Raw genomic sequence first — 27,461 nt, forward strand, 5'->3', positions numbered from 1 at the left:
TGAGAGATTCAGACAGGCTATTCTGAAGAATGGGTATTCTCAGAGTCAAGCTGACTATACCTTATTCATCCGGAGTGATAATGGTACCATCACAGCTCTTATAGTCTATGTTGATGACATTATTGTGACTGGAAATGACAGTGTTGAGATAGCTAGACTAAAGTCTTACCTGGCTCAACAGTTTGAGATTAAAGATTTGGGTCCCTTAAAGTATTTTTTGGGAATTGAAAGTGTCAAGGTCCAAGAAAGGCATCAACATATGTCAAAGGAAGTTTGTTCTTGATTTGCTGAAAGAGACAGGTATATTGGGTTGCAAACCAGCAAGCTCTCCTATTGAGCAGAATCACAAATTAGGGGAAGATTGTAGTCACCCTTTTGTTGATACAAGGAAGTACCAGAGACTAGTTGGGAAACTCATCTACCTGTCTATGACTCGCCCAGATATTTCTTATGCAGTGGGAGTTGTGAGCCAATTTATGCATGCCCCCAAGAGTGGGCACGTGGATGCTGTATACCGTATCCTTAGATACTTGAAGTATGGTTCAAAATCTCGCGATATCTCGCCGAAATATCGCTTAATTTCGTATATCTCGAGCTTACCGAGATGCGAAATCAGGTCGAAATGAAAAAATACCATATTTCGTCGATATCTCGATATCTCACGAGATATCGACGAAATATGGTATTTTGGCTTAAAGTGTCACGTGAAGGGGGGCTTTAATACAATATTTCGCAGATTTCGGTCCATATTTCGACCGAGAGCTGCATTTGCTAAGGAATTTCAGTCTTTTGCCTATTCTTCCACTCTTCCAAGCTCTCATCCAACACTCTAGCCATTGTTCAAGCACATTGTTGTCGGATTATTGCCGGTAAACTCATCGGAGGGTCATCTAAGCTCATCATCCAAGCCTTTTTCCACTATTTAAGGTAAATTCTATTTCTCTAAAACTATTTTTTTGAAAAGACTATGTACAAATTTTGTTGGATGGTGATGATATTAATATATGTTAGACACCGGAGGCCGATCTATAGCCTCACGATTGTCGAAATTTTTTTTTCCATATGTATTTTTTTTTTTTTTAATTTTCTGGTTTTAAAAATTTATTTTCCTATAATTAAAATAGGAAATAATTAGGGGTAATATGACTTAGATGGTAATGAATTAAATATATGTTAGAAACCAATGGCCGATCTACGGCTTCACGGTGTCGGATTTATTTTTCTGCTCTTAAATAATTATTTTAATTTTCGAAAATTAAGAAAAATATATAAAAAATAAATGCTCTACGCAGTAGCAAACACTTCTTAGATATCATAAATGCTCGCTGGGAGAATCAACTTATGCATCCACTGCATAAGGCTGGTGAGTAAATTTGTTTTATGCTTACTAATTCATAGTATTATTATTTACTAATTACCTATGCATTTGACAATACCTCTATTCTATATGTCATATTTCAGCATACTACTTGAACCCTAAGTATCAATATAACAATAGGCTTGGGTTGGAAACTCAACTTATTGATGCTGTGAAACAAGTAGTGAAGAAGTTGGAGCCAGATGGTGCACTACAAGCAATTTGCAACAATGAGGTGAGTTCATTTGAAAACTCAACTTATTGATGCTTTCAAATAAGTAGTGAAGAAGTACTTACTAATTTTCCACATGGGTGTAGATCGAGGTATTTAGGGATGCATTGGGAAGTTTTGGAAGCGAGGGCTGCGATCTGAGGCAGAGCACGTGGTGATGTTGGTAATTCTTTTAAGTTTTAAATTACATATGTATTGAAATTTGAAAGTTGAAACAACATTTGACACATGTCTTTTTTATTGTAAACTTGTAATGCAGCTGAATGGTGGGTGTTGTATGGGAAATCGGCTGAAAACTTAAGAAGAATAACAATTAAAGTCCTTGCCCAAACATGTTCTGCATCTGGTTGTGAGAGGAACTGGAGTACCTTTGTACTCATCCACTCCAAGAGGCGCAACAGATTGGGGTCTCAACGTTTATCTAACATGGTGTATGTGCACTACAACTTGAGGCTGAAACCGCAACACATACGCATGGGACATGAGGGACAAGAGGGGCACCATTGATCTAGCGACATCTTCAAGTTGACTCGGGCGATGAGGACCCTATTGTGGATTGGGTGAGGATAGAGGTGAGCCAGTGTTGGATGAGGAGGGAGGTAAGCCCGACCCCATGATAGCTTCGAGATTGGTGCGATGTGGACGAGTATATGGCTGACGAGGGTCAAACACATGCAAGGGAAGCCTCACCCATACCATTCCAGCCCACTAGTGGTAATGTGGCTGATGATGAAGAATGGTCTAAGTCCTCAAATGATGATGATGGTGACGATGGTGATGCTGGTGGTGGTAATGCTGGTGGTGGTGATGTTGGTGGTGGTGATCTTTGGTGAAGAAATTGACGGCATGCGAGGCGTTATGTGGTAGGCCAGGAGGCCCGGGATACGGCACTGTAGAGCCGCTCCGATTCACCTGGAGAGACACAATTTGATCATGCTACACAAGAATACGGACCACGCAGCACGTGCCCCGCACCCCCCCCTCAGAGGCCCCCTACATACATACAAGAAGCGTAGGGTAACAAACACGATTGCAACCCGATCACATGGACATTGATAACCTACCTAGCTCACGTTGGTGGTTTGAGTATGGGTGATAGGGAGGGAGGACCCTCTTGGACATTGGCGTGCCCCATCTTTTGGCGCACATACCACTCCATTGGCATCGGATTATGGTGCATCACAACCTTACGGTGGATATGGATATGGATCATCATCATATGGGCGATTTAGTGGGGTAGGGACTATGACTACCGATCCATCCCGGGGACATCTTTGGATCATCTTTTGTAGATAACATCTTTGCATACCCTAGCGGACCTAGCTACCAACCTCACCAGCCATACATGCAGCCAATGCCATCGCCTCTTGCGCCGGCGCCAACATCATATCACAGTGGATCATCTTCTTCCGCATTTGGATCGATTGGTAACCCTAGCTTATATCCTAGGATAGGTTACCTACGGTATGTTGATGATTCCATTTACGTGACACTTGTGGATGACTACACTCGTTTCTTCTCCGATTCTATACCGTGGTCCACATATGTCCTTCAAACAGAGAGCCATGGACGTCGACTCCAGCGAGGCATGAGTGGGATTGATCCAGGGAGGCACAGCAACTACTATTAGTAGTTTAGCACTTGTAATTTGTAACTTAAGTTGTGATTTCATTGATCTATGAACTTGTGAGTTGTGACTTGCGAGTTGCAAGTCTTGTGACTTACTGACTTTGACACTTAGTGTATTGCCTTTAAGGCTTTAAGTGAGTTATTGAATATTATGGAGTTTATGAGAATCATGGTACCCATCAATGTGTATTGGCTTTAACTTGATATGTGATGAAGTTAAATACTATTATTAAATATTAACTGCCTAATCTATGTGTATTTAACTATTTATACATTAGGGTCTGCGACCGTATGTCAATCAAGGGTGCAAGCCCAAAACACCAATTTGAATTCACATTTTTACAATTTTATGGTTTAAATGTGTTTATTAAGCTTAAATAAGGCTGTCCATGAAGTTTCAGGCCTAGATATGGCCAAATACCCCCCGAGATGGACCCCCGAAATATTGCAGAAAAAATGCAATATTTCGGTCATATTTCACGATATTTCGGGTATCTCGGATATCTCGGAAGGCCCGAGATACCGAGATATCGCGAAATATTAAACCTTAACTTGAAGTCATCCCCAGGGAAAGGACTATTATATGCCAGACATAATCACTTGAGGATAGAGGGCTTTACAGATGCTGATTGGGCTGGATCCATCTCAGACAGAAGATCTACTACTGGTTATTACACATTTGTAGGTGGTAATTTGGTTACATGGAGAAGCAAGAAACAACCTATTGTAGCTAGATCCAATGCAAAGGCAGAATTTAGGGCATTGGCATATGGAGTTTGTGAACTTATATGGCTGAAGCGATTGGTTCAAGAGTTGGGGTTTGATAATAATGATCCTGTAGAGAGATTTAAAATTAGGGAAAGGCTTGGATGATTTGAGTCACCCCAAACACTCTTTTATTTATAAGAGTAATAAAAGAATAAACATATGTACATGAGCAATGTGGGACTAAACCACATACAAACAACTAAATAAATAAAGAGGAAAAAGTCGAGAATACCCCCACGGTATTACTGGCCCATATCTAACGCTCCCCTCAAGTTGGAGCATATATATCATGCATGCCCAACTTGACTAAGATAGGATGAAACAGCTTGCTACTCGATCCTTTAGTGAACACATCAAGCAAGTTGATCGTGTAGTCACAAAGGGAACACAAATGAGGCCGGCTTCAAGCTTTTCTTTGATGAAATGTCGGTCAACCTCTACATGCTTAGTGCGATCATGCTGGACAGGATTATGAGTAATGCTGATGGCAGCTTTATTGTCACAATAAAGCATCATGGGAAGATGGAAAGCGACACCAATATCTGCAATAATCCTTTAAGCCATAGAAGTTCACAAATGCCTTGGCCGCCATCGCACGAAACTTCGGCTTCAGCTAGACCTTGCCACAACATTACGCTTTTTGCTACGCCACGTGACAGGTTCCCACCCTGAAAGGAACAATAGCAGGAGATAGATTTCTGTCAGGAGAACTAGCCCAATCGGCATTAGTATAAGCTTGATCTTGAGGTGACCATTGGGAGATAAGAGGATTCCCTTTCCTGGGAGCGGACTTCAAATACCTTAAAATACGACGGACTGCATCCATATGAGAGGAATAGGGATCATGCATGAACTGGCTCACCATACTTACAGCAACTGCTATGTCAGGTCTTATGTGGGAAAGGTAGATTAGTTTGCCCACTAACCGCTGATAACCACCCTTGTCAACAGGTTCACCCTCTTTCTCCTTAAGTTTTGTAGTAGCATCCATAGGAGTATCTGAAGGATGACAACCTAGCAGCCCTGTTTCAGTCAATAGATCAAGGACATATTTTCTTTGAGAAAGAAAGATGCCCTTTGAAGAGCGAGCAACTTCTATCCCTAGAAAATATTTGAGAGGGCCTAGATCTTTGACCTCAAACTCACGGCCAAGGAGAAGCTTCAAATCCCTGATAGCAGCACCATCAATACCAGTCACCACGATATCATCTACATAGACTATGAGAAAAGTAACATTGTCATCAACTCGTCTGATGAACAAAGTGTGATCAGCATTGCTCTGCTTATAACCTGCTGAAATCATAGCCCTATGAAATCTGCCAAACCAGGCTCTAGGTGACTGCTTTAGCCCATAGAGAGCACGTTTCAGCTTACAGACCCTGCCCTTAGTCCTGTCATCAGAGAAGCTTGGTGGAATATCCATATATACCTCCTCCTCAAGCTCCCCATGGAGGAAGGCATTCTTTACATCTAACTGCTGAAGATCCCACCCTAGATTTAAAGCACAAGATAATAACACCCTGATAGTGTTGAGTTTTGCCACTGGTGCAAAGGTCTCCTGATAGTCAACTCCATAAGTCTGAGTGAACCCCTTTGCAACCAGACGTGCCTTATACCGATCCACTGAACCATCAACCTTCTGTTTGACCACAAAGACCCATTTACATCCCACTGGTTTTTTCCCTAGAGGAAGAGCCACAAGATCCCACGTATTATTTTTGTGTAGTGCTCTCATTTCTTCCAACATGGCAGCCTTCCACTTTCCATCTGTATATGCTTCCTGTCAATTTTTAGGAACAGAGACAGAAGACAGAGAAGATACAAAAGCACGAAAAGACGGAGAAAGAGAGCTATAAGAAACAAAGCGAGATATGGGATGTAAAGTGCAAGTCCTAGTACCTTTGCGATGACCAATAGGTAGGTTGGAAGAAGAGGGGTTACCAAGAGATGAAAGATCCGGGTCTGGAGCCGGCAGTTGGATGGGTACTGGTACTAAAGTGGATTGCAGCTGCCCTCTGTTGGATCTGCCCCTTGTATAGGTGATGATGTTGGAGTTGTCAATTCTCTTTTGAAATTCACCAATAGTTCTCTGGACCGGAGTCAGCTCCCCCTGGATAGGAACATTAACAACACTATTTTCTATGGTCTCCCCCTGTAAAGGATTCCCATCAGGTGAGGGAGGAACGGCCAGACCATCCAAAGTAGGTTGGGCAGCAGCCGTGGGTGGTGGTAAAGAAGGCTGGGCAACAGCCATGGGTGGTAAAGAAGGCTGGACAGCAGCCTGAGGAACCTCTGGTAGAGGAATCTCAAAAGGCACATCTTCACTAGAACTCTCCCCCTGAAGATGTGGCGAAGAATTGTAAGAAAGGGACTCATGGAAAATAACATCCATACTAACCATGGTACGGCGGGAAGGGGGATGGTAACACTTATAACCTTTCTGGGTCGGAGAATAACCCAAGAAAATACAACGGAGGCCCCAAGGTTCAAGTTTGCCAGGAGATCGAGTATCCCTAGCATAACAGACACAACCAAACACCTTGGGAGGCACAATAAAGGAGGAATTCCTAATTAAAATATCAGAGGGGCTACGAGAGTCAAGAACCCTAGAAGGCAGCCTATTGATGAGATAGGCCGCAGTGAGAACCGCATCCCCCCAATATTGAGATGGGACATTCCTTGCAAACATCAAAGCCCTGGCCATCTCTAATAAGTGGCGATTTTCCTTTCGGCCACACCATTGCAGGCGGGGATATCAACACAACTAGTTTGATGAAGGATGCCATGATCGGCTAAATAATTTTGAAATTGGGATTAGTATACTACTGTTCCATTATCACTTCTCGATACTTTGAGAGTAGCACGGCGAGTTTGGACCATTTTATGAAAATGTTGAAAACATGAAAAAACTAGATTTTTTGTGTGGAGAAGATATACCCCAGTATGCCTAAAATGACAATCGATGAAAGAGACAAACCAACGATGGCCGAAATAGATGGTTTTACGTTGGGCCCCCAAACATCAGAATGCACCAAATTAAAACAAAAAGAACTCCTTTTATTTGAAATGGGATAATTTGAACGTGTCTGTTTGGCCAGAACACAAGCCTCACAAAAAAAATCATCCCTAGTACGAAGGGTGACCAAACTAGGAAATAAATGAGCTAAAATTCCTAAAGGGGGTGACCTAACCTAGAGTGCCACTGGTAGAGTTCAGAAGAGACTATGGAGTTCTGGTGTGGCGGAGAATGTAATGGTGGTGGAGCAAAGCGACCGTCATCAAGCAGATACAGCCCACCGTGCACTTTACCCAATCCAATCGTCTTCCCAGACTCCAGATCCTGAAACACACAATGAGAAGGAAAAAAAGTGACTTTGCGATTAAGATCACGAGTAATACTACTAATGGAAAGAAGGTTAGTAGTAAAATTAGGAATGTGCAAAAGCAAGTCAAAGGAAGAGAGGAAGTGCAGTTGATGATTCCCTTTCCGAGATATGGAAGAAAGAGAACCATCGACCACTGACCTTATCTTTCCCGGAAGTGGGAGAATATACATGAAACAAACTAGAGGAACGGTCATATGATCGTAGCTCCAGAATCTATGATCGAGGATGGGAAGCTACTGAAGCCGCAATGACCTCCAAATGGAATACTGGCCAAGGCAAAGTGTGAACCTGAAGGAGCAAATGAATTAGCGATGGCGATGTAGTAGAGGCAGCAGAGCGGAAGACCTTAGCATACGTAGGAGTGCACTGTAGATCATCCTGGGATAGACCAGGTCGATGCTGAGGGGCTGCGGTAAGTCTCGATCGATGGGCCTTGGTCTTTGGCTTATTCTTGTTCTTGGCAGCCCTTTTAGCTTCAAAATCAGCTGGTTTCCCATGAAGTTTCGAGTACTTCACTTTGGTGTGATAGGGTTTGTAGCGAGTGCTCACAAACAACGATTCTTGTATGCGAGAATCACCAAGAGCAGCGAGTGCCAGCTAGGAGCAAAAGTGGCGGGGCAGCAACCTTGAGAGCGATGCATGCGTAATAGGAGGGTGCAACATAGCAGCCCTCCGGTTCTCCTCGAGAAGACACCAATGCATATGATTGTTCAAGTATGGGAAAGCGGCTTATGGCTGACACACGAACACGGATCTGATCATACTCCACATTCAAACCAATGAAAAAATCATATACTCGATCTTGTCCACGTGCTTCTTATAGGAAGCAATATCGGCACCAAGTAGGGTGAAAGTCCGAGAAATGGTCAAGCTGTTGCCACAGGCTACGGAGAGTAGCATAGTATTTGGACACTGAAAGTTCACCCTGAGTGGTGTGAAGGACCTTCTTCCAGAGTTCATATACTTGGGCATCATTGCCAAGCTGCCCATATGTTTCCTTCACAGCGGCCCCGAATCGGGAGCGTGTCAAAAGAAGAAAGTTATCTTTGTAGATCGAGAAGTCATAGAGCCTATCGGATAAAACATCGAACACCATTATTGCGCAAGCCACTTTTCTGCGCAGGCCCTTGTTGAGTAGGCATAGTGCCATTAATATGACTGGTGAGACCACGGCCTGCAATGGCAAACGAGCCAGATCTGGACCAGAGAAGATAATTCGAGCCATCAAGTTTAATAGGATTTGGTGGGAAGTTGTGGTACTCTGTCTTGTGACCATCATTGAGTGACTGATCTGAAGTAGCTGAAGAATTGATCGAATCACCCATACTTGGTAGCAAATAAGTCCAATATTAACTTCAAAATAAAGGCTGAATCACCTCTCCAAAAAACAGAACCAGCAGCACAAGGAGACTTCTATATTGATAGTGTCTGGGTTTTGAAGAAAACCCTGAATTGTGGAAATCGATAAAGGGACAAGTGAGGCACAGAACTGCAGATAAAAGGCTGCAACTGAAGTCGATTGGTGCTTTATAATGAAGAAAACAACCTGTAGAAACTCAGGTCCGATGGGCAGCAGCAGCCCCAAGATCGATAGATGACGGGGTTTTGAAAAAACCCCTGTAAGTGTATCGATCTCGGGAGAGGTCTTCAAAAGCTGGATTGTAGAAGCCCAAAAATTGCAGCCAAGTGTCTCCTGGTAATTATAGAATCAGCCTGGCGGAAGAAGAACCAAAGTGCAGCAGCAACAAGCAGCCCCACACCCAAAGTCGACAATTATCAGGGTTTTGGAAAAAACCCTGAAGATGGAGATCGATTGGGAGTGGAGGTCTTCAATGAAGGAGAAGAGATGCTGAACAGGTGCTGGAAAAGGTGCTGAAGAAGCCTCAATAAGTGAAGAACAGCCTTTAATAATGGTAGGGGCTGATCTCCAGAAAAAACCTTGAAGACTTCAATGCGGCAGGGAGGGTCCAGCAGCTATCGAGCAGTAATTAAGTCATAAAAAACTGAAAAGAGGTTGGGAGGGGCAGCAACTAGGTCATACGACCACCTCTTGTAAGTACTTGCCCTTAGGAAAAGGGAGAACCAAGGAGAAACAAGGAGGGGAAGAAGGGAAAAACGATGGAGGAGAGAAGAAGGAGAAAAAAATCGATGGGGTTGGTCCCTAATTGAAATCAGCTACGATACCATGTAGAGAGATTTAAAATTAGGGAAAGGCTTGGATGATTTGAGTCACCCCAAGCACTCTTTTATTTATAAGAGTAATAAAAGAATAAACATATGTACATGAGCAATGTGGGACTAAACCACATACAAACAACTAAATAAATAAAGAGGAAAAAAGTCCAGAATACCCCCCACGGTATTCTGGCCCATATCTAACAGATCCTATGCGGCTCTATTGTGACAACAAGGCAGCTATAAGCATTGCTCACAATCCGATGCAACATGATAGAACAAAGCACATCGAAGTGGATCGACATTTCATCAAGGTGAAACTAGACTCTGGCTGTATTTGCACTCCTTTTGTGAAGACAGGTGATCAATTGGAGGACAACTTTACCAAAGGGCTTTCTTCTCTTCAGTTTGGTACTCTATTATGCAAGTTGGGAATGCATGATATTTATTCTCCAGCTTGAGGGGGAGTATTAGAGTTTATATATGTTAGAGCTTATATGTTGTAAGGGTACTTTAGGAACTAGTTAATTTACTAGTTACCTTGTATGTAATTTGGTCTATTTCATTAGTGAAGTAATATAGGTGTGGTGGAGATAATCTCTGACACACAACTTTCCACCAAATTCTCTTTCTCTCCATTTCTTCGTTTTCTTCTTCTTCTCTTTTTCTTCCATCTCCTTCTTCTTTCTTTCTTACATCCTTTACCTAAATTTCAACTGTAACGAGGAAGTTGGTCTCAACTCCCTTTGTTTGTTTTGATGATGATGGTTGTTCCAAGCTGAGCATGGGTGATATTTATGCTCCAGATTGAGGGCGAGTGTTAAAGTTACTACCAGTAGGGGTAGTTTTGGTACTATTCTTTATGTAGTGGGGTTATACAAGTACTTATTGTAATTTTTAGCATCAAGTAATATATATATATCGCGAGATCTCGACAATTTTCTCGGTTTCAACTCGAGTCGAGTCAAGATAGGGTGCAAACAAAGAATACATTTTCTCAGCCAAAATTTCGGTATCTTTCTGAAATGTCACAAAGTCAGCTATATAAATACCATGTTTCGAATTTTTTCGATTAAAATTTCAACTTATTCTCAGTAAACTTGATTGGTTTCGCCAGTTTGTGAAGAAAGCAGCTCCAAATCACTTATTTGCTCCAAATCTTATCAAAAAAAAAAAGAAGCTTGAAACACTTGGATTTGATGCTCAAGAACATCATTTGGAGGAGATTTGCTGCCCAACAACCTTCCTTGGAGGAGATTTGAACTTGAAGGCCCGACACTCGTTCAATATTAGGATGAGCATATAGAGATAGGGGTGACTTGGTACTTGGTAGTTGTTGACTAGTTTTGTTAAATGTATTTTTTTTTTGGTAACAAGTTTGTTAAATATTGACTCAAAATATATTTGACTCTACATAACAAACAATGTTAGATGTATGATTTATGAAACGGTTCATAATTTGATGTCTTTTCATTCCTATTGCTTATTTAAGCTGTTCTACTTGAATTATATGCGTTCTAATACTAAAGATTGTGTTCAATTAGGGAGATATCTATTCTAATTGACCATCTTTTCGGCCTATCTCTACGGTTTCCTCTTCTCTTCTTCCTTCTTTCTTTTCGCCAAGATTTCGGCGAGTTTTTGAACTAGGGTTTCCCATAGCCCATGTAAGTATTAAGCACCAAATCCCATAGACTGAGTCACCCCGAGGGTAGGTATTAGCACAACAAATATGGGATTGAAAGGATTAAGGGTGAGAGAGATCGATCAGATTAAGTGTGCTAGTACCATTAGAACATAACTGACAAAACAATAGCATTATAGTACGAAGATGAGAAGAAGGAGAAAGGAACAGGAAAAAAGAAAAGAACAGGCAGAACAAGAGGACAGAAGAGAGAAGAAATAATGGAGAAGGGAAAGATATAGGACGTTGTCACACCCCGGCCCGGTTTATAAGGGCCATGTGTGACTGGATGTTTCAGACATCCAACCAACCAACCAGGATCGCAAGTGCAGTACTCTATTCACAAGTCTCATTCACAATAAACAGAATTAAATGCAGCGGAAGCAATAAATATAAGAATAAGACAATAATAAAGGAGAACTAGTGATAACAGTAGAACTTTATATATTACGTGAAACTTCGAGTTACAAAGTAAGTTCTCAAAAGTAACTCAACAACCCAAAAGACTATGTACAATATGTATTACAAAAGTGTTATATCAAAAAGAAGAGGAGTAGAGATAGCCTGATCAAACAGGGAGATCAGGAGAACGCGCAGTCATCACATGAGCACGAAGCCTCGTGCTCCACCAGAAAGGGAGTATCAACTCCATGAGCAGAAGGAGCGTCCATAGTGGCGGAGTCTCCCACAGAAGTAACAGCAATATCATCTGAAGAAAAATATAGTGTACACAGGGGTGAGCTCCACTGAGCCCAGTAAGGAAATGCATGCAAACACAACACAATAATCCATGATGAATGCCCCTATCTAACATGCTCCTAACATGGAAATTAAGTCTTATGAGGTATAAGTACTACTGTGGTAGATGCCAACCTCGGTCCCGGAAACACATAAGCAGACGTCGGTCACCCGAGCGAAACCATTCTACCACGGTGAGGACCCACCAGTTCGGCATGTCAACAGGCAGCCCAACCAGCTAGGCCCCCAAAGACCAACCCTACTGTTTATTCCCACAGCGGAGTACACACTCTAACATGGGATAGTGAATGGTACCCCGGCATACCCTTCGGTTGTACCACGGGTTGTTCAACACCTCTTCCCCTGTTGGTAAGGGACATAGTACTGGGTGATGATATATAACCTAGCCCAGTGCAATCTATTCATGATGGCACATGTATGGATAGCCGAATTATAAAAGTACAATACTTCACCATCAATAAATTCACAATAACAATAATGTCGATGCAATGAAAGATGCCAAATGCAGCCTAAAATCACATGCATTCTAGTGCAATAAAATACAAGCTAATAAACTACATGCACTGAGTAGCATTTGATGATGCATGGCATGGCAATCAGAACAATAGTAAATTAAGGTCATAAACACACTAAAATAAAGTCAAATTCCCTTACCTGAAGTTGTAGACTAGACTAAATCAGTTACCCTCCAAAAATCCCAGCAATACAGACGAGAACAGAGTATACAGTCCAAACACAGTCCTAAAACATTAGAAAAGATCAAGTGTTAAGGTCAGAAGGCAGTCTAAGGTCTAACCAAGGGTCTAGGGGCATTTCTATCCAAAAATATTGGATCGGATTCAGAGGGCAGAATTGGGGTTTTTGGCCCAGGTGCCCTAATCTTCACATGCAGGCCAACAATTTCAATTTTCACACTGTTCTAAGGTGGGTCAGCCTGGGATTGTGATTTAATTATAAAAATTGCAATTAATTTGAGGGTTTAAAGAGATTAACCCCAAATTTCTAACTTAGGGTTCCTTAATTTAATTGGGTTCAGCTGCAATTTGATGGAAATCAAGAAATTAGCAGCCAATTTCAGGTCTGAACCATAAATAGGTTCAATTAAAGAGATCAAAGATGGGTCATTGGTCAATTTAGGGTCCAATTTCATGATTCCAACCTATTCTAAGGTGGTTAATGCCTAATTAATAGTTTAATTTCAAATTTAATATCAATTTGGAGGTTTTGGACAATTAATTCCAAATTAACAATTTAGGGTTCTAAATTTGGACAATTCAGCTAGGGATTGGGGTCCCTATGGGGCTGCTCTCATGTCACAGCCATATCTGAACCAAAGTTTGGTTCAAAACAGTAATTAATTGGGCCAATTTTCATTACCAAAGCTTGGCTTACAAGCTTTAATGGCAGAAATAAGGTTAGGGTTTGATTAGGACTGAAATTGAAGAAGATGAAGATGGGAAATGAGGGGAATCATAGCCTACCTGAATACAGCAGCAGAAATAGGGTGATAGCAGCCTAGTATTATGCAGCCAGGTTGCTGAATTTAGTCTCAAGCTCCAGTTTCAGGTGTAGGAACCAAACTCCATGAAAAGCCCTCTCTTTCCCTTCTTCTTCTCCTCTTTTCTTCTCTTCTTTTTCTTCTCCTTGGTTTTCTCCTTAGGCTGGAACGAATTCTGATTTCTTAAGTCTTAGTGAATAGTATAGATAAGTTTTATATTTATAGATAGTGGATTAATTAGGTGGTGTTTGGTTTTTAAAAGAAAAATCTGTTTTCTAAATCTGATTCTTAAAACTGATTTTTAATTAGAATTTCGTACTTATTAGTGTATTCTAACTTTATATTGATGTCATATGACATCAGGGGTAATCTGGGTACGGGTAAATGTTGGAAATAGGATTCCCCATTGGGGAAGTGGGTCCCACAGGGGCAAATTGACCAAAATACCCCTGAAATTTTAATTGGTCATACATAACACTATAAAAATACATTTAAATTATACTTACATTGAGTTCAACTAAGGGAGAGGTTCTGCATAGCCTCCAAGCAGCAGATCCGACATAGGTAACTCCGGTGCGGGGTTCCACAGGGGTCCTCTGACTCCAGAAGGACAAGTTGGGAAGAATCCCTGGAATCCTCCATAGGAGTGTCGGGGGATTGATCTAAGACCTCGACCGATGCAGCCCATAGCATCGAAGCAAGCATCGACACGGAACTGGAACCTGAAATTACACTAGTTCCAAAAATTTAAATTTATTGCGGATTTTACACTCCATCCCCCTTATTAGAATTTTGTCCTCGAAATTGACGTACCTGGGAGATCGAAGAGGTAAGGGTATCTCTCTTTCATCAAGTCTTCTCTCTCCTAAGATGCTTCAGCTGCAGAGTGGTTACTCCACCTGACTTTCACAAAAGAGATAGTTCGATTCCTCAGGTTGTGTTCTTTTCTATCAACAATCTCTTCAGGCACCTCTTCATAAGTCAGATCAGCTATAAATTCAGCTGGTTGCTGAGGCAGCAGATGTGATGAGTCAGGGATGTATTGTCTCAACATAGAGACATGGAATACATCATGTACACCGGCAAGTAATGGAGGCAGTGCAAGCTGATAGGCTACTGCACCAACTTTAGCTACAATTTCATATGGGCCGATGAATCTGGGATTTAACTATCCTCTCTTCCCAAATCTGACAACACCCTTAATTGGAGACAACTGCAAGAATGCTTTTTCTCCAACCTTGAACTGTATGTCTTGCCTTCTTCTATCTGCATAGCTCTTCTGCCTAGACTGTGCAGCCTTGACCTTTTCTCTTATCAGATCCACCTTCTCACAGGTCTTCTGGATCAGCTCAGGGCCCAAAATGCGTCGCTCTCCAACTTCATCCCAGTACAGTGGAGTACGACAAGTCTTACCATATAGTGCCTACATTAAGTTTAACTAAGGGAGAGGTTCTGCATAGCCTCCAGGCAGCAAATCCGACACAGGTAACTCCGGTGCGGGGTTCCACAGGGGTCCTCTAACTCCAGAAGGGCACGTTGGGAAGAATCCCTGGAATCCTCCATAGGAGTGTCGGGGGATTGATCTAAGACCTCGACCGATGCAGCCCATAGCATCGAAGCAAGCATCGACACGGAACTGGAACCTGAAATTACACAAGTTCCAAAAATTTAAATTTATTACGGATTTTACAGACGTACTGGAAGCAAGATGGAGAAGAAGATAGAAGCGATAGACAACCCACCTGGTCATTGAAACATTGACTCATAACTCCACAACCATGAAGGAACATCAAACCCAAATTTTCATTCAATAATTTCTAAGTAATCATGAGGTTACATTTAAATACGAAAAAACTCATATTCTCCCAAGTAATCTGGAAATAGAAACTACTAAACAAATCTTCTCAAACTAGGAAACAACTCAATCAAATCTCCTATGTATACTCACCTCTAAAAGAAATAAAATATACTTACAAAAATAACCCTAAATAGTTAAATAAACCCCACAACCCTTGTTGGACCAAAAGCCTGGTTGGGTTCAGTTTCAGGTCATGTCGGTCCAACCTTGATAATGCTACTGCATCAAAGATGCTATGATGGAGGAGCATATAGAAAGATAGGGGGTTAGAAATGTATGGATTCCCAAGTTTAGGAGAATTTTGAATGATCAAAAGGTTGGTAGGTTATAAAATTAATGGGGATCTGTAATCCGCAAAGAACCAAGGAACTGGGGGGGAGATATTTTTTTTTGGGTGAATAAAAATTTCATTACCAAAAGAGAGGAGAAAGAAGAATTACAGAGGACCCCAAAGGAGGGAAACCAAACCAGCCCGCCTCAACATTAGAAGAAGAGGCTGGAACTAGCAAAGAAACATTAGAGAGATCCTAGGATTGAACAATGGTACTGTTCCTAGGGGTGTCAATACAAGAAGAGGGGGGAACTAAAGATAACTTTGCTTTAATTTCAAAGGAAATGGAGTCCCAAATCTTCTGGTAAAGCCGAGAGTTGGAGGTCCATTTTCTCAAATTGCGCTCCATCCAAATATGGTTGAGAGTAGCACAGAAGGCCATCTTCCCAACCGCGTCACAAGTAGAGGAGCCAGCAAAAGTCATATCAATCCAAATCCATTCTCTAGAGAAGGGAAGGATTCTTTAGCGAACAGGCCAGCATTTGAGAAAAACACCCGACCAAATTGCAGCTGCAGTAGGGCACTCAAAGAATAGATGGTTCAAATCTTCATCATTGTTCCAGCAGAGGCAGCAAGCACGGGAGACTAAGATCTGGCGGCTGCGCAGAAAAGCTTGAATTGGGAGACAGTTGTTGAAGACTCTCCAGGCTGTGAAGCAATGCCTTGGAATGTGATGCTTGAACCAAAGAAGTCTTCGCCAAAGAACCAAAGAACAAAATTCCAAGCAGCCATGGAAGAGAAGGAGCAAGAGCTGTTTGATGACCAAGTAGCACAGTCACCTCTTGATGCCAGCCTTCTAGTGACAGAGTGGAGCTCATTCCAGATAGGAGTAGGGCCAGAGGAGGGAGGAGCCCAACCATTGTGATCTAGAATATCAGCAACCAAGGAAAGCCTATGAAGGCCAGAGGAGTAAATGGTTCTAGGGGTAATCCGGTGCAGGAGAATTCCCATAGGATGCCAGTTGTCCAACCAGAGGTATGTAGAACGACCATCACCAATGCTGGAGCGAATGACCTGAAGGACCAAATAACGGCTAGCTAGAATCTTCCTCCAGACCCAAGAGGCATCAAAAGAAGAGGAGGCAGTCCAAATGGAGTCATAGCGCAGGGGACCCGAATAAATCCAATCAACCCAAATACTCTTTTTTTTCGAGGCAATTTTCCAAAGAAGCTTGATGATACCAGCTGTGTTCACCTCTTTGATTCTTCTAATGCCTAACCCTCCCTCCTTGGGAAGGCATACTGCAGCCCAACTCAAGGGATGAAGGAACCTAGAGGAGTCAGAGCCCTTCCAAAGAAAAGAAGCCATAAGAGCTTCAATGGACTTGATAGTAGCTTGAGGAAGCCCATAAATACCCGACCAATAGATATAGGAAGCTACCAGGACTGATTTAATAAGGACCAACCTGACAGCATAAGATAGAAGCTTGCTTTTCCAGAGCTGAAGTCTCTTCCGGATCAGATCCAACATGGGAGTGCAGTGGTGGACTGAAAGTCTAGCCGGGATCAAGGAGAGCCCTAAGTATTTGACTAGCAGCTGACCTTCAAGGAACCCTGATATGGCTAGGAAGGCTGCTTTGTCAATCTTTGAAACTCCAGCAAAGAAGATGAGAGACTTGGAGGGGTTGATACGGAGACCCGAGAGTTCTTTGAATTGCTGGAGACAAAGCAAGATAGACTCTAAGGAGGCAATCGATGCCTTGGAGAAAATCATCAAATCATCAGCGAAAGCCAAGTGAGTGAGCTTGAGGGCTTTACACTTGGGCATAGGAGTGATGAGCTGCTGATCAGTACAAAGCTGAATCTGTCTGGAGAGAATTTCCATGGCTATAGTGAACAAGTAAGGGGAGAGAGGGCATCCTTGCCGAATCCCCACAGTAGCTCCAAAGTACTCTGCCAGGCTGCCATTGACCAAAACTGAGAACTTTGGGGAAGAGATGCAAGCGTTGATCCAGTGAACAAAGGCCAAAGGAAACCCCATCTGAGTCATCACTTGAGCAATGTAGTCCCACCTAAGAGAATCAAAAGCTTTGTGGATGTCGATCTTCAGGAGCAGCGACGGAGAATGGTTCTTCCTATCAAAGCCTTTGACAATATCATTACTCAGAAGGATGTTATCAGAGATGTTCCTGTCAGGAATGAAAGTCGTTTGGCTATCACTAACCAAGAGGTCCACATCACTCTTGAGCCTTCGAGCAAGGATTTTGGCAATGAACTTGTAGAGTAAATTGCACAGGACAATGGGTCTGAAATCATTCATAGCAATAGCACCTTCCTTTTTGGGGATGAGACAGAGGAAAGTGTGGTTAATCCCATTGATTTGATTGGGATTGAGGAAGAAGCTCTCAATTGCAGCAATGAGGCCGGCTTTAATGATGTCCTAAGCAGCTAAAAAGAATCCCATACTAAAGCCATCCGGACCTGGAGAGAGTGAATAGCTTTCACTATTTCATCTTCTGTGGGGATAGTACTTAAGGAATCCAACAATTTTGGAGTAATAAACTTATTGAGCAAGTGGCTTGGGATAGGAACTTGATCCTCTTGGGGCCCAAAGAAAATGCCTTTAAAGTGCTAGACAACCAAGTCTTTGATATCCTTAATAGTGCTAGCAATAGAGTCATCCGGACGAGAGAGCTGAACAATAGAGTTAGCATTAACCCTAGCTTTCACAGACCGATGAAAATAGGCTGAATTAGAATCACCCAAATCTAACCACTTGATTCTAGATTTTTGCTTGAGAAAGCTTTCTTCCCTAGCTAGCAAGGAGGAGAGCTGAGCAGAGACCTCTTTTTCTTCAACAGCAAGGGAATCATTGAGCAAATCAGACTGCAGCCTAGCTTGAATGGAGGCAAGCTTGTCTTTGCACTCCTTTACTTGAAGAGTAATATTGCCAAAGATGTTTAGGTTCCAGTCCTTGAGGGCAGCCTTGACAAAAACAGGCTTTTTCTATGCTTCAAGCACAACCGGAAGAAAAGTTGGATGAGAGGACCACATGTCAAAGAATTTAAAGGGTTTGGGGCCAAAAGAAGTAAAGGGTTGGATTGCAAGGGAGATGGGGGAGTGATCTGAGATGTCCGGGTTCTCAAAGGAAGCATGAGAGGAAGGGAAAGTGGCTAACCACTCTTCATTCACAAGAACTCTGTCTAATTTGCAAGCAATGCGGCTGTTTCCAGCCCTTTTGTTGCTCCAGGTAAGGGGGAAGCCAGTCCATCTGAGGTCATTTGCAGCTATATCCTCTATACACTCATTAAAATCATTCATGGCTTCCAAGTCACAATGATCACCCCCCTGTTTTTCATGACTGTATCTGATAATATTGAAGTCACCTCCCAGGCCCCAAGGCTGAGATCCAATTTGCCTAGCAATAGATCTGAGATCAGCCCACAGGGGAGTCCTTTGAGCAGGACAATTTTCAGCATAAACCACCGAGAAGAAAAAGGAGAAGTGCCCCAAGGAGTCCGAGAATTTGGTGTGCAGAAAAAGAGAGGCGGAAGCAGAGAGGGAGATGGAAATTCTGGAGGGGTCCCATATAAGCCAGATACGGCCATTGGTGTGGTGGGAGTAGTTGGAGAGAAGAGACCAACCAGGGGCAATGGAGGCTAGGATTTTGGAAGAGTTGGGCTCTTTTATATGCGTTTCAAGGAGGCAGCAAAAGCTAGAGCGAGAGGCTCGAAGGCGCAAATGAACGGCAGCCTGCTTCGCAGAAGAGTTGAGCCCGCGAGTGTTCCAGATGGTGCAGTGGATCATTGGGGCAGAGGTTGAAGAGGCAATGAAGGCTCTAAGAGCCTGGTTAGCACAGCACGAGACCTGGTTTCACTGTGATGGCGCCGGCGATAAGAGTTACCGGAGGGAGCAATAGGACACCAAGGAGGAGGAAGGACCTCACGAGGAATTTGCAAAGCAAGGGAAATAATGGTGCCGGGTGGAGAAGACAATGGGTTCAACGGGTTTGGGCCAGATCCCAACAAGGAGGAAAGATCCGACCGAAAGAAAGGAGAGGCTAAAGTGAGGCAACCCTACCCAGAGGCAGAAATGGGTAAAGAGGCAAGAGAAGGAATATTTAGAGAACCCGGTCCAAGAGGAAGAGAAGACAAGGTAGAACCTAGGGGGGCACACAAAGGAAGGAGGTCAACTGACAAGGGCCCCACCAAAGACAGGTCAGCAGGGGTTGGTGACACAAGGTTCGATAAAGCAGGGGGAAGCTGAGAAAGGGCTTCGCCATTAGCAGGCAAAGTCGATTCACAAAAGCCAGAGATCAAGGGGACAGCAGGGCTTCTCAGAGACGCAGATGGCGACTTCGAAGCAAGAGCAGCAGAGTCGCCTAAGCCAGAGCCAAGAATGGAACCCTCGACAGCAGGATCTTCTGCCATGCGCGATCTGCTCCGAGGTAGAACCTCAAATTGTGGTTTTTCAGGGCACGAGAGGAGCTCAAGATCTTCAGATGCTGCCAGGAGGCTAAAGCGATTCTGGCCATTTGACCAGGGCTGCTGCAGTGATTGAGACTGGACCCTAGAGCTTTCCGGTAAGTTCATCTTCTTCCAGCGCAGATTCCGGTGCCGGAATCTGGTTCTTGAACGGCCACGGGAGATGGGTCGCTTGAGTCTCGCCTCCACCATTAGGCACAGGGACAGGTCGCACCAGAGCAACTTCAGCAGTTAGAGCAGGTCCATCAACAGCCGATGGAAGAGAGTTACAACAGGGATCAGGGTCATCAGCAACCGAAGGTTTGTCGAGAGGAGTACAGTGCTGGGAATCGTGACCGAATGTTTTGCAAACTAGGCATTGAGGAGGCAACCAGTCGTAGTGCACCTCCTGCTCGAAGGAGTAGTCTTCACCTTCATCGATAGTGATGAACGCAGGGAGAGGTTCCTCCGCAGAGACTTCAACGTAAATTCTCGTAAAGGCAAGACGATCCTTCTTGCGAGTGCGAACATCAGAAAATAGAGGTCTTCCTAAAGAAGAGCCAATAAGATTGAGACCATCAGAGCACCAGAAGTGCAGAGGCAGTCCAGGCAGGGTAATCCACAGCGGAATGGAGGAGAGATCTAGGTGCCTGAGCTGAATTTGCCGGTTCCATTGGCGCAAAAAGATTGGCTTCTTCCCCACTAGCCAAGGACCACCTTCGAGAGCACGAGTCTTGTCAAGGGAGGAGGAGAATTTGAAGATGAAAAACCCATTGTCGAGCAGGAAGGTATCCAGAGATCCTTGGGGGCGCCACTGCTTGGAAAGGGACAGCTTAACAATAGGGAAAGGGGGTCGAGGGCCCAGAAAATTACTCACTAAGCAGTCCTCCCAGAGCTTTGCTTCAGTGGAGAGCAGGTCAGGTGGGCAGAAAACCACCTTCGAAGAGCCAGCAGAAGAAGGTGGAACGAAATGAAGAGGCAGTCCATCAGAGCGAGGGGAGGAGCCAGCAGCAAGGATGGAGCTCCAAGTGGGAGGCTAGGAACCAGAGGGGGGGGGGGGAAGGGGGGAAGAGGGGAAGCAGGAGCAGGAGGGGAGGAAGCCATTCAGAGAGAAGAAGATCAAGGAAGGAATCAGGTGGCCTGTCGGAGGGTCCGGCAGGGAGGGGAGAACCAGGGAGGAGAGAGTATGGGTCCCACCATCTTCAGATGTGTCTATCAGGGGGGGAGCTATTAGAAGAGGAGTGGAAGGTTTTCTGTAAAGCCATTCTTCGATATGCTTCACAGTGGTGGAAATGCCTTCCCATATAAAATAATTTAGAAACATAAAATTCCTCCTACGGTTTATTTTCTTCATTTGGAACCTATGCATTGAGAAATTTTTAATGATGGAGAACCTATTAAGAAGGGGCTGGAGAATAATAAATGTGTGTGTTACTTGTTGTAAAGAATCCCAAAACCTGTAACCAGTGCCTGGCAAAGAGAGGAGAGAAGATAGAAAGAGATGGAGAAGAAGAAAGAACAATGGAAGAAAAGGGCTCTGCGATAGAATGTGTATTCTACTGTACCAGCAACAGAATTACAAAAGGAATATAACTCTTACCTGATTAAGCCTAAAGCCTAAAACAAGAAACTTACTTAGACTAGGAAACTAACAATTAAAGACATAAACTAATAAAGGAAGCCACGATAGGGGGATTCCCCTTTCGTGTTACATATCTCTTAACACTCCCCCTCAAGCTGGAGTATACACATATCAGAAGAAAGCTCCAGTATGGACCAACAAGATAAAAAATGAAAGGCAGCACAAGTCTTGAACACATCTAGTCATAGACGCCAACGAGCTCAAAGCAGCACTCCAATCAATAAATCCATCAACAATAGCAGTCCAAACAAATCCAATCAACAACAGCAACATGCCAACACCAAAAGCTCTTCCCAAGGAAGTCAACAAAATGCAGCACCCAACGGCTACACCAAACGTCCTTCCCAATGAAGGCAATAAAATGCAAGTAGTAACCTGCTCCAACAAAGACAAACAAAAGTGTAACTCCAATGGTTACACAAAATCCCATAAAAGTGCAGCTCCGATGCCTACACAAAAGCCCATAAAAGTGCAGCTCCAGTAGCTACACAAAAGTCCATAAAAATGCAGCTCCTATGGCTACACAAAAGTCCATCTCGAGGAAGGCACCAATGGCTACACGGAGCTCCAATGGCTACACAAAAGTCCATCTCGAGGAAGGCACCAATGGCTACACAAGTCCATCTCGAGGAAGGCACTCCAACAACAATCAGACTCACTCTTGAGTCCCGAACACGTAAAAAGGTCTCAGATAAAATTGCTTGCCGTAGACACCTTCACAGACAGTAGACATCTTCAATCTCCCCCTCATGTGTAGCATTACACGTGAACAGATAACGACCAATAACATCTCAGCAAATCTTATAAGCAAGACCACCAGCAAATAAGATCCAAATAAATTAATCTTCAGTCAAGAGCAACCACATATAATCGACAATAAAAGAAACACCCCTCATGATAGTAACTAAAATCCCAAACCAATGCGATCTGGGGTCCACCAAAGCAAGATAATGGCAAATTTGTAATTAATCTATCAATCCCAATATAATCCCAATCTTAAAATCCAACTATTGATCCACCCAAGAGAGGTAAAACACAAATACAAGGAAGTAGTGGCAATCTGGTAATTAACCAGAATTTTCAAGTGGCTCTTGGGTAGATAAATAGGGGGAGTGGCAGAATGGTCAATAAAAAGTTGAAAAAAAGGAATTGCATAGCTTTAATTAACCAAATAGTGGAGGGTCAAATGATATATAAAAGCAAAGGACATAGAAGGAATTAGTATTTATAGATGGGGGACATACTTGGAAGGCATGGTAAAATATGGACATAAGGAGATAAGTAAAGAAGTGAGGGGCTAAAGAGGAAAATTAACTTTAAAAAAGATATAAACAGGAGACAAGAAGGTAACGTGACTGTCTTCTTCTCATTGACAGTCACGCAACCACCAAAGCAAACAAATGGCAAGAAAACAAACTCAAAGAAGAAACCCATTCGTAATAGAAAACCTGAAAATCAAAGAATAGCAGTGGTCTCCCATCTTCAGCTTGAACCAGAGGCGGAACCTGGGAATCGATCATACCAATATCACTTCAGAAGGCTCTGGTAGGTCAAATCGAACCAAGAATCCAAGCAAACAACAACCAATCTCAATTGCAATTCCAGCGAGACCATGAAGCAAATCGAAAAGGGATTTTGAAGCAACCACATCTTTATCCTTCAAGAGACACAACCAGGGGGAGATAACTATCCTCAACCACAACCGACAGCCTCGCTATCGAGAACCAATACCTTTCCAGATGCAAGCTCAATTCCAAAAACCCCTAGACAGTAACCCACAAATTCTCCATCCAAGCACGAAGCAGCGAAAGTATGGCAGCAAAATCGATTCAAGATCAGCAAATCAATTCAACCATAGCACATATTGAAACACTTAGCAGCAACAAGATTGGTGGTGTTGCTATCGAATCAGATCGAAGATACACTTAGTGGAACCTAGCAGCAGAACAACATTCAGTCTACAAACGATAGTAGTATATTTTGAATCGTCTCAATATACGAAACTCTTGTTCAGGAACAGTAGAAATACTTGACCACTCTCAACAGCAGTAGCAGCAGCAAATCGATAGGCACATGCTTCATCATACAAGAATCTTCACTGAAACCAAACGAATCTAGAAAATTAAAAACGACTCTCAAACCGGTAACTGGTTATAGCTCTGATACCATGTAAAGAATCCCAGAACCTGTAACCAGTGCCTGGCAAAGAGAGGAGAGAAGATAGAAAGAGATGAAGAAGAAGAAAGAACAATGGAAGAAAAGGGCTCTGCGATAGAATGTGTATTCTACCGTACCAGCCAACATATATTTATATTAAACCAAAACAGAATTACAAAAGGAATATAACTCTTACCTAATTAAGCCTAAAGCCTAAAACAAGAAACTTACTTAGACTAGGAAACTAACAATTAAAGACATAAACTAATTATGGAAATCACGATAGGGGGACTACCCCTATCGTGTTACATATCTCTTAACACTTGTAAACAGGTAAAGGAAGAAGTGAACCATCAATCTTTGAAGTGTGGCTATACCTCAAAATATGGGGTGAGTTTGTGTCATCAGCTGGGTTTGCTAGGAGTTTCTCAGATTCTTTTGTTGCCTGTGATGAAGGAACGAGTGGGAGGTCCTTGGGAAGGTAGGGCTGCAACTATTTGGAAGGCCATACCTATGGCTGTGTGTTGTTTCCAGTATCTTCAAGGAGGAGGAGGAATCTGCACCCAGGGTTGCAAGGAAGACCCAGAAGTAAATTTTGAGTTGGCATGCTGTACTAACCAAAATTTAGGGGGGTTAATACCGTTGGAATTTCGGATAACCGGACTGAATTTGTAAATGGGGGGGGGGGGGGGTTAGAATCTGTTGGGTATACATACTTGTAAAGATGGGTTCTTTGTAAAGGATCCGTGATGCAGTGAATGCGCTCCATGGCCAGGAATGGGAGGGGAGTTTAGTCTCACATTGGTCAGGTAGTGTGCGACAGTTTGGCTTATTACCTTGGAAGGGCCTCTCCATCCTGAAGCTCGGGCTTTTGGGTTCGACGCCATTAGTCCATCATATGGACTGGTGTCACAACTGTATAGCAGTAATAGCACCATCAGTGTATAAGCTGCTATATATATATATATATATATATATATATATATATATATGAATCAATACAATTAATTACCATTCTTCCAAAAAAATTAAAAGATGTCAATTTAATGTGGCTCAGTAATCTTGGTGGTCTTCAGTCAAAATAATTCGACATTGTTCCTTGTAATACTTACATTCCGAACTATTTTGTATAGCTTGCCTAGCTTTTGTAATTCTTTTTATTTGTTGTATATGATTTTACGCTAGCAATAAAATATTATTTTTTTTAACTATCTGGTATTGTTGCATACATCCTGATTCTACCTTATTTTTAATATTTTCTAATTATATTTTAAGGAAAAGGAATGCTGCCTGGTCGCGTGGCCCCGCGCCCAGACACAGGAGCACGGGAAATTCCTGCCTCGCCCCCTGTGAAATAAAAAATCTCACCCATGTAGATTCTCATACACGCGCTCTCATTGACCTCCATGCTGGTGCAGTCTGGCAACGATCTCTTGCCCAATTGCCCTTATATTTTTAACATAAAATTGACATAATTGTGGGCAAAACATTAGAGAGAAAAGTTACCCACTAGTCCACTACTACCACAGTCCTATGTTTTGATATACTGCTTACTATTATTATGTTTAGTAGACCAATTATATTTTAGTAGCAGAATGCTAGTTTTCAAATCTGAACTACAATACATCAAACTAGGCTGCAAAATCATAAATCTTTGGATGATATAGTTGAATATTCGACCACTCCTAGATGTTATTCATGCATAGAAAAACAATAGCCAAATTCAAAAAAATTATTTCCCCTTAATATATCATTTTAGTAAAATTTCAGTCTTGACCTAGTCCAAAATTAAAACTAGACATTGAATCTGATACTTGGATTACAAAGCAGGTTAATAGTTAGTTGTCAGTATTCGAACACAAGGCTAAGGGACGAAATCCCAAAGACTCTACCAACTTCAACTTCGTAGTTTCATAATCAATTAATTTGCCATTTTGTATAATTGAATTGAACATCTATTTTTGAACAACAATAATGTTAATAAAATATTTAAGGCACAGTACATCAACATGTAACTTCAACTATTCAATAACAGGACTCATGTACCAACCCCATTTACTTGGTGAGATAAGTGACAATTAATTCTACTGCAACAGGAGTAAGACACCAAAGCCATCAAAGAGGTTCAGATGCAGAAATCTAATAAAAGGTCAAAAGACATCTATTATTTTTATTCTTCTTCTGCAGCTACAGGAAGCAAAACAAGATATGGGACATGTATCAGCAACTCTTACTTGCAGAGAAGAAATTGTTTCGTCTGCCTTGCTTCGATCAGCTAATGCATCAGCAAGCTGGGCCTCCAAGCTTTCTAAATGCTGGAAAGGAATTAAGATCGGATAAAAATCAGTCGTCAAATGCAACAGAAGCGGGAAAAGGGCACAAGAAAGCGACTCCCGCTCCCCCCTCCCCCTTCCCCTTTTAAAGGTGAGAGTATCTTAAGCAATCTTGATTTTTACCTTTTGGTGTTTTACAGAAAGCTCAGAAATTGAAGCTTGCCTTTTCTCATCAGCAGCTTGGAGCAATCCACGCATGTCTTCTAACATCTGTTAGAAAGGTAATTAACTAATCAATATACAAACAAGGTCTAATAAGAGTGCACACTATAATAAATGAAAAGAGGGCTAACATTCCAGCAAGGGGCAGCATACAGACATGAAACTCTTGGCCTTACCACAACAAGAGTTCATAGAAACCAGCAAGGAGACAGGTTTGATGTTGGCATTAGTAGCAGAGGAAGTTGTACCCACTATCAAAACTAACTTTCCTAAGCCCAAGTGATCTAGTGCCCAAAGAGTTACCCAATGAGCTCCCACCCATAAGAGATATTCAGCAGGCCATTGATCTAGTGTCAGGGTCAGGTTTGCCAAATCTTCCTGCATACCATCTCAGCCCTTCTGAGTATGCCGAGCTCAAGAGACAAGTGGACGAACTATTAAGGAAAGGATTCATTCAAGAGAGCAAGAGCCCATGTGTCGTTCCAGCCTTATTCCAAAGAAAGAAGTATCGTGGCGTATGTGCATTAATAGCCGGGCAATAAATATAATCACCATCAAGTACAAGTTCCCTATCCCTCTACTTGATGACATGTGAGACATGCTGACAAGAGTGACAATCTTTTCCAAAACAGATCTTAAGAATGGCTACCACAAGATACACGTCCATCCAGGAGATGAGTGGAAGAGTCAGAAGACAACTCTCAAAACGAATGATGGACATAGGTACTTAGTCCAATGCCCCTAGCACATTTTTGAGGATTATGACATAGGTATTTAGTCCATTCATAGGCAAGTTCATTGTTGTTTACTTTGATGACATCTTGATTTACAGTAAATCAAAGAAAGAACACTTACATGGTTTCACCACTTGAGGCATGTGATGCGGGTTCTACCCTTCCAAAAACTCTACATCAACCTCAAAACATGTTCATTCATGTTACCAAAGGTTGTCTTCCTTGGTTTTATTGTGCCGTCCAAAGGGGTGGAACCATGGAAGCTGATCCGGAAAGATTCAAGGCATAGTCAATTGGCCTATACCAAAGACTTTAACGGAGGTCCGTAGCTTTTATAGGTTAGCATCATTTTAT

The 27,461-nt window shown here is 42.5% G+C and overlaps 1 protein-coding gene across 1 annotated transcript in view; it reads right to left on the bottom strand.

Moving 5' to 3' along the window:
• The window catches only part of LOC122661540 (protein GRIP), a 74,549-nt gene that overhangs the window by 15,108 nt on the left and 31,980 nt on the right, over positions 1-27,461 (bottom strand). Inside the window, exons 6-7 of the mRNA XM_043856965.1 lie at positions 26,335-26,421; positions 26,113-26,193 (exon numbers count right to left, since the gene is read on the bottom strand). Of these exons, the coding sequence (XP_043712900.1) occupies positions 26,113-26,193; positions 26,335-26,421 (168 nt within the window). The remainder of the gene's footprint in view (positions 1-26,112; positions 26,194-26,334; positions 26,422-27,461) is intronic.

The sequence above is a fragment of the Telopea speciosissima genome, chromosome 5, assembly GCF_018873765.1.
Source record: "Telopea speciosissima isolate NSW1024214 ecotype Mountain lineage chromosome 5, Tspe_v1, whole genome shotgun sequence".
In the NCBI taxonomy this organism is placed as follows: domain Eukaryota; kingdom Viridiplantae; phylum Streptophyta; class Magnoliopsida; order Proteales; family Proteaceae; genus Telopea; species Telopea speciosissima.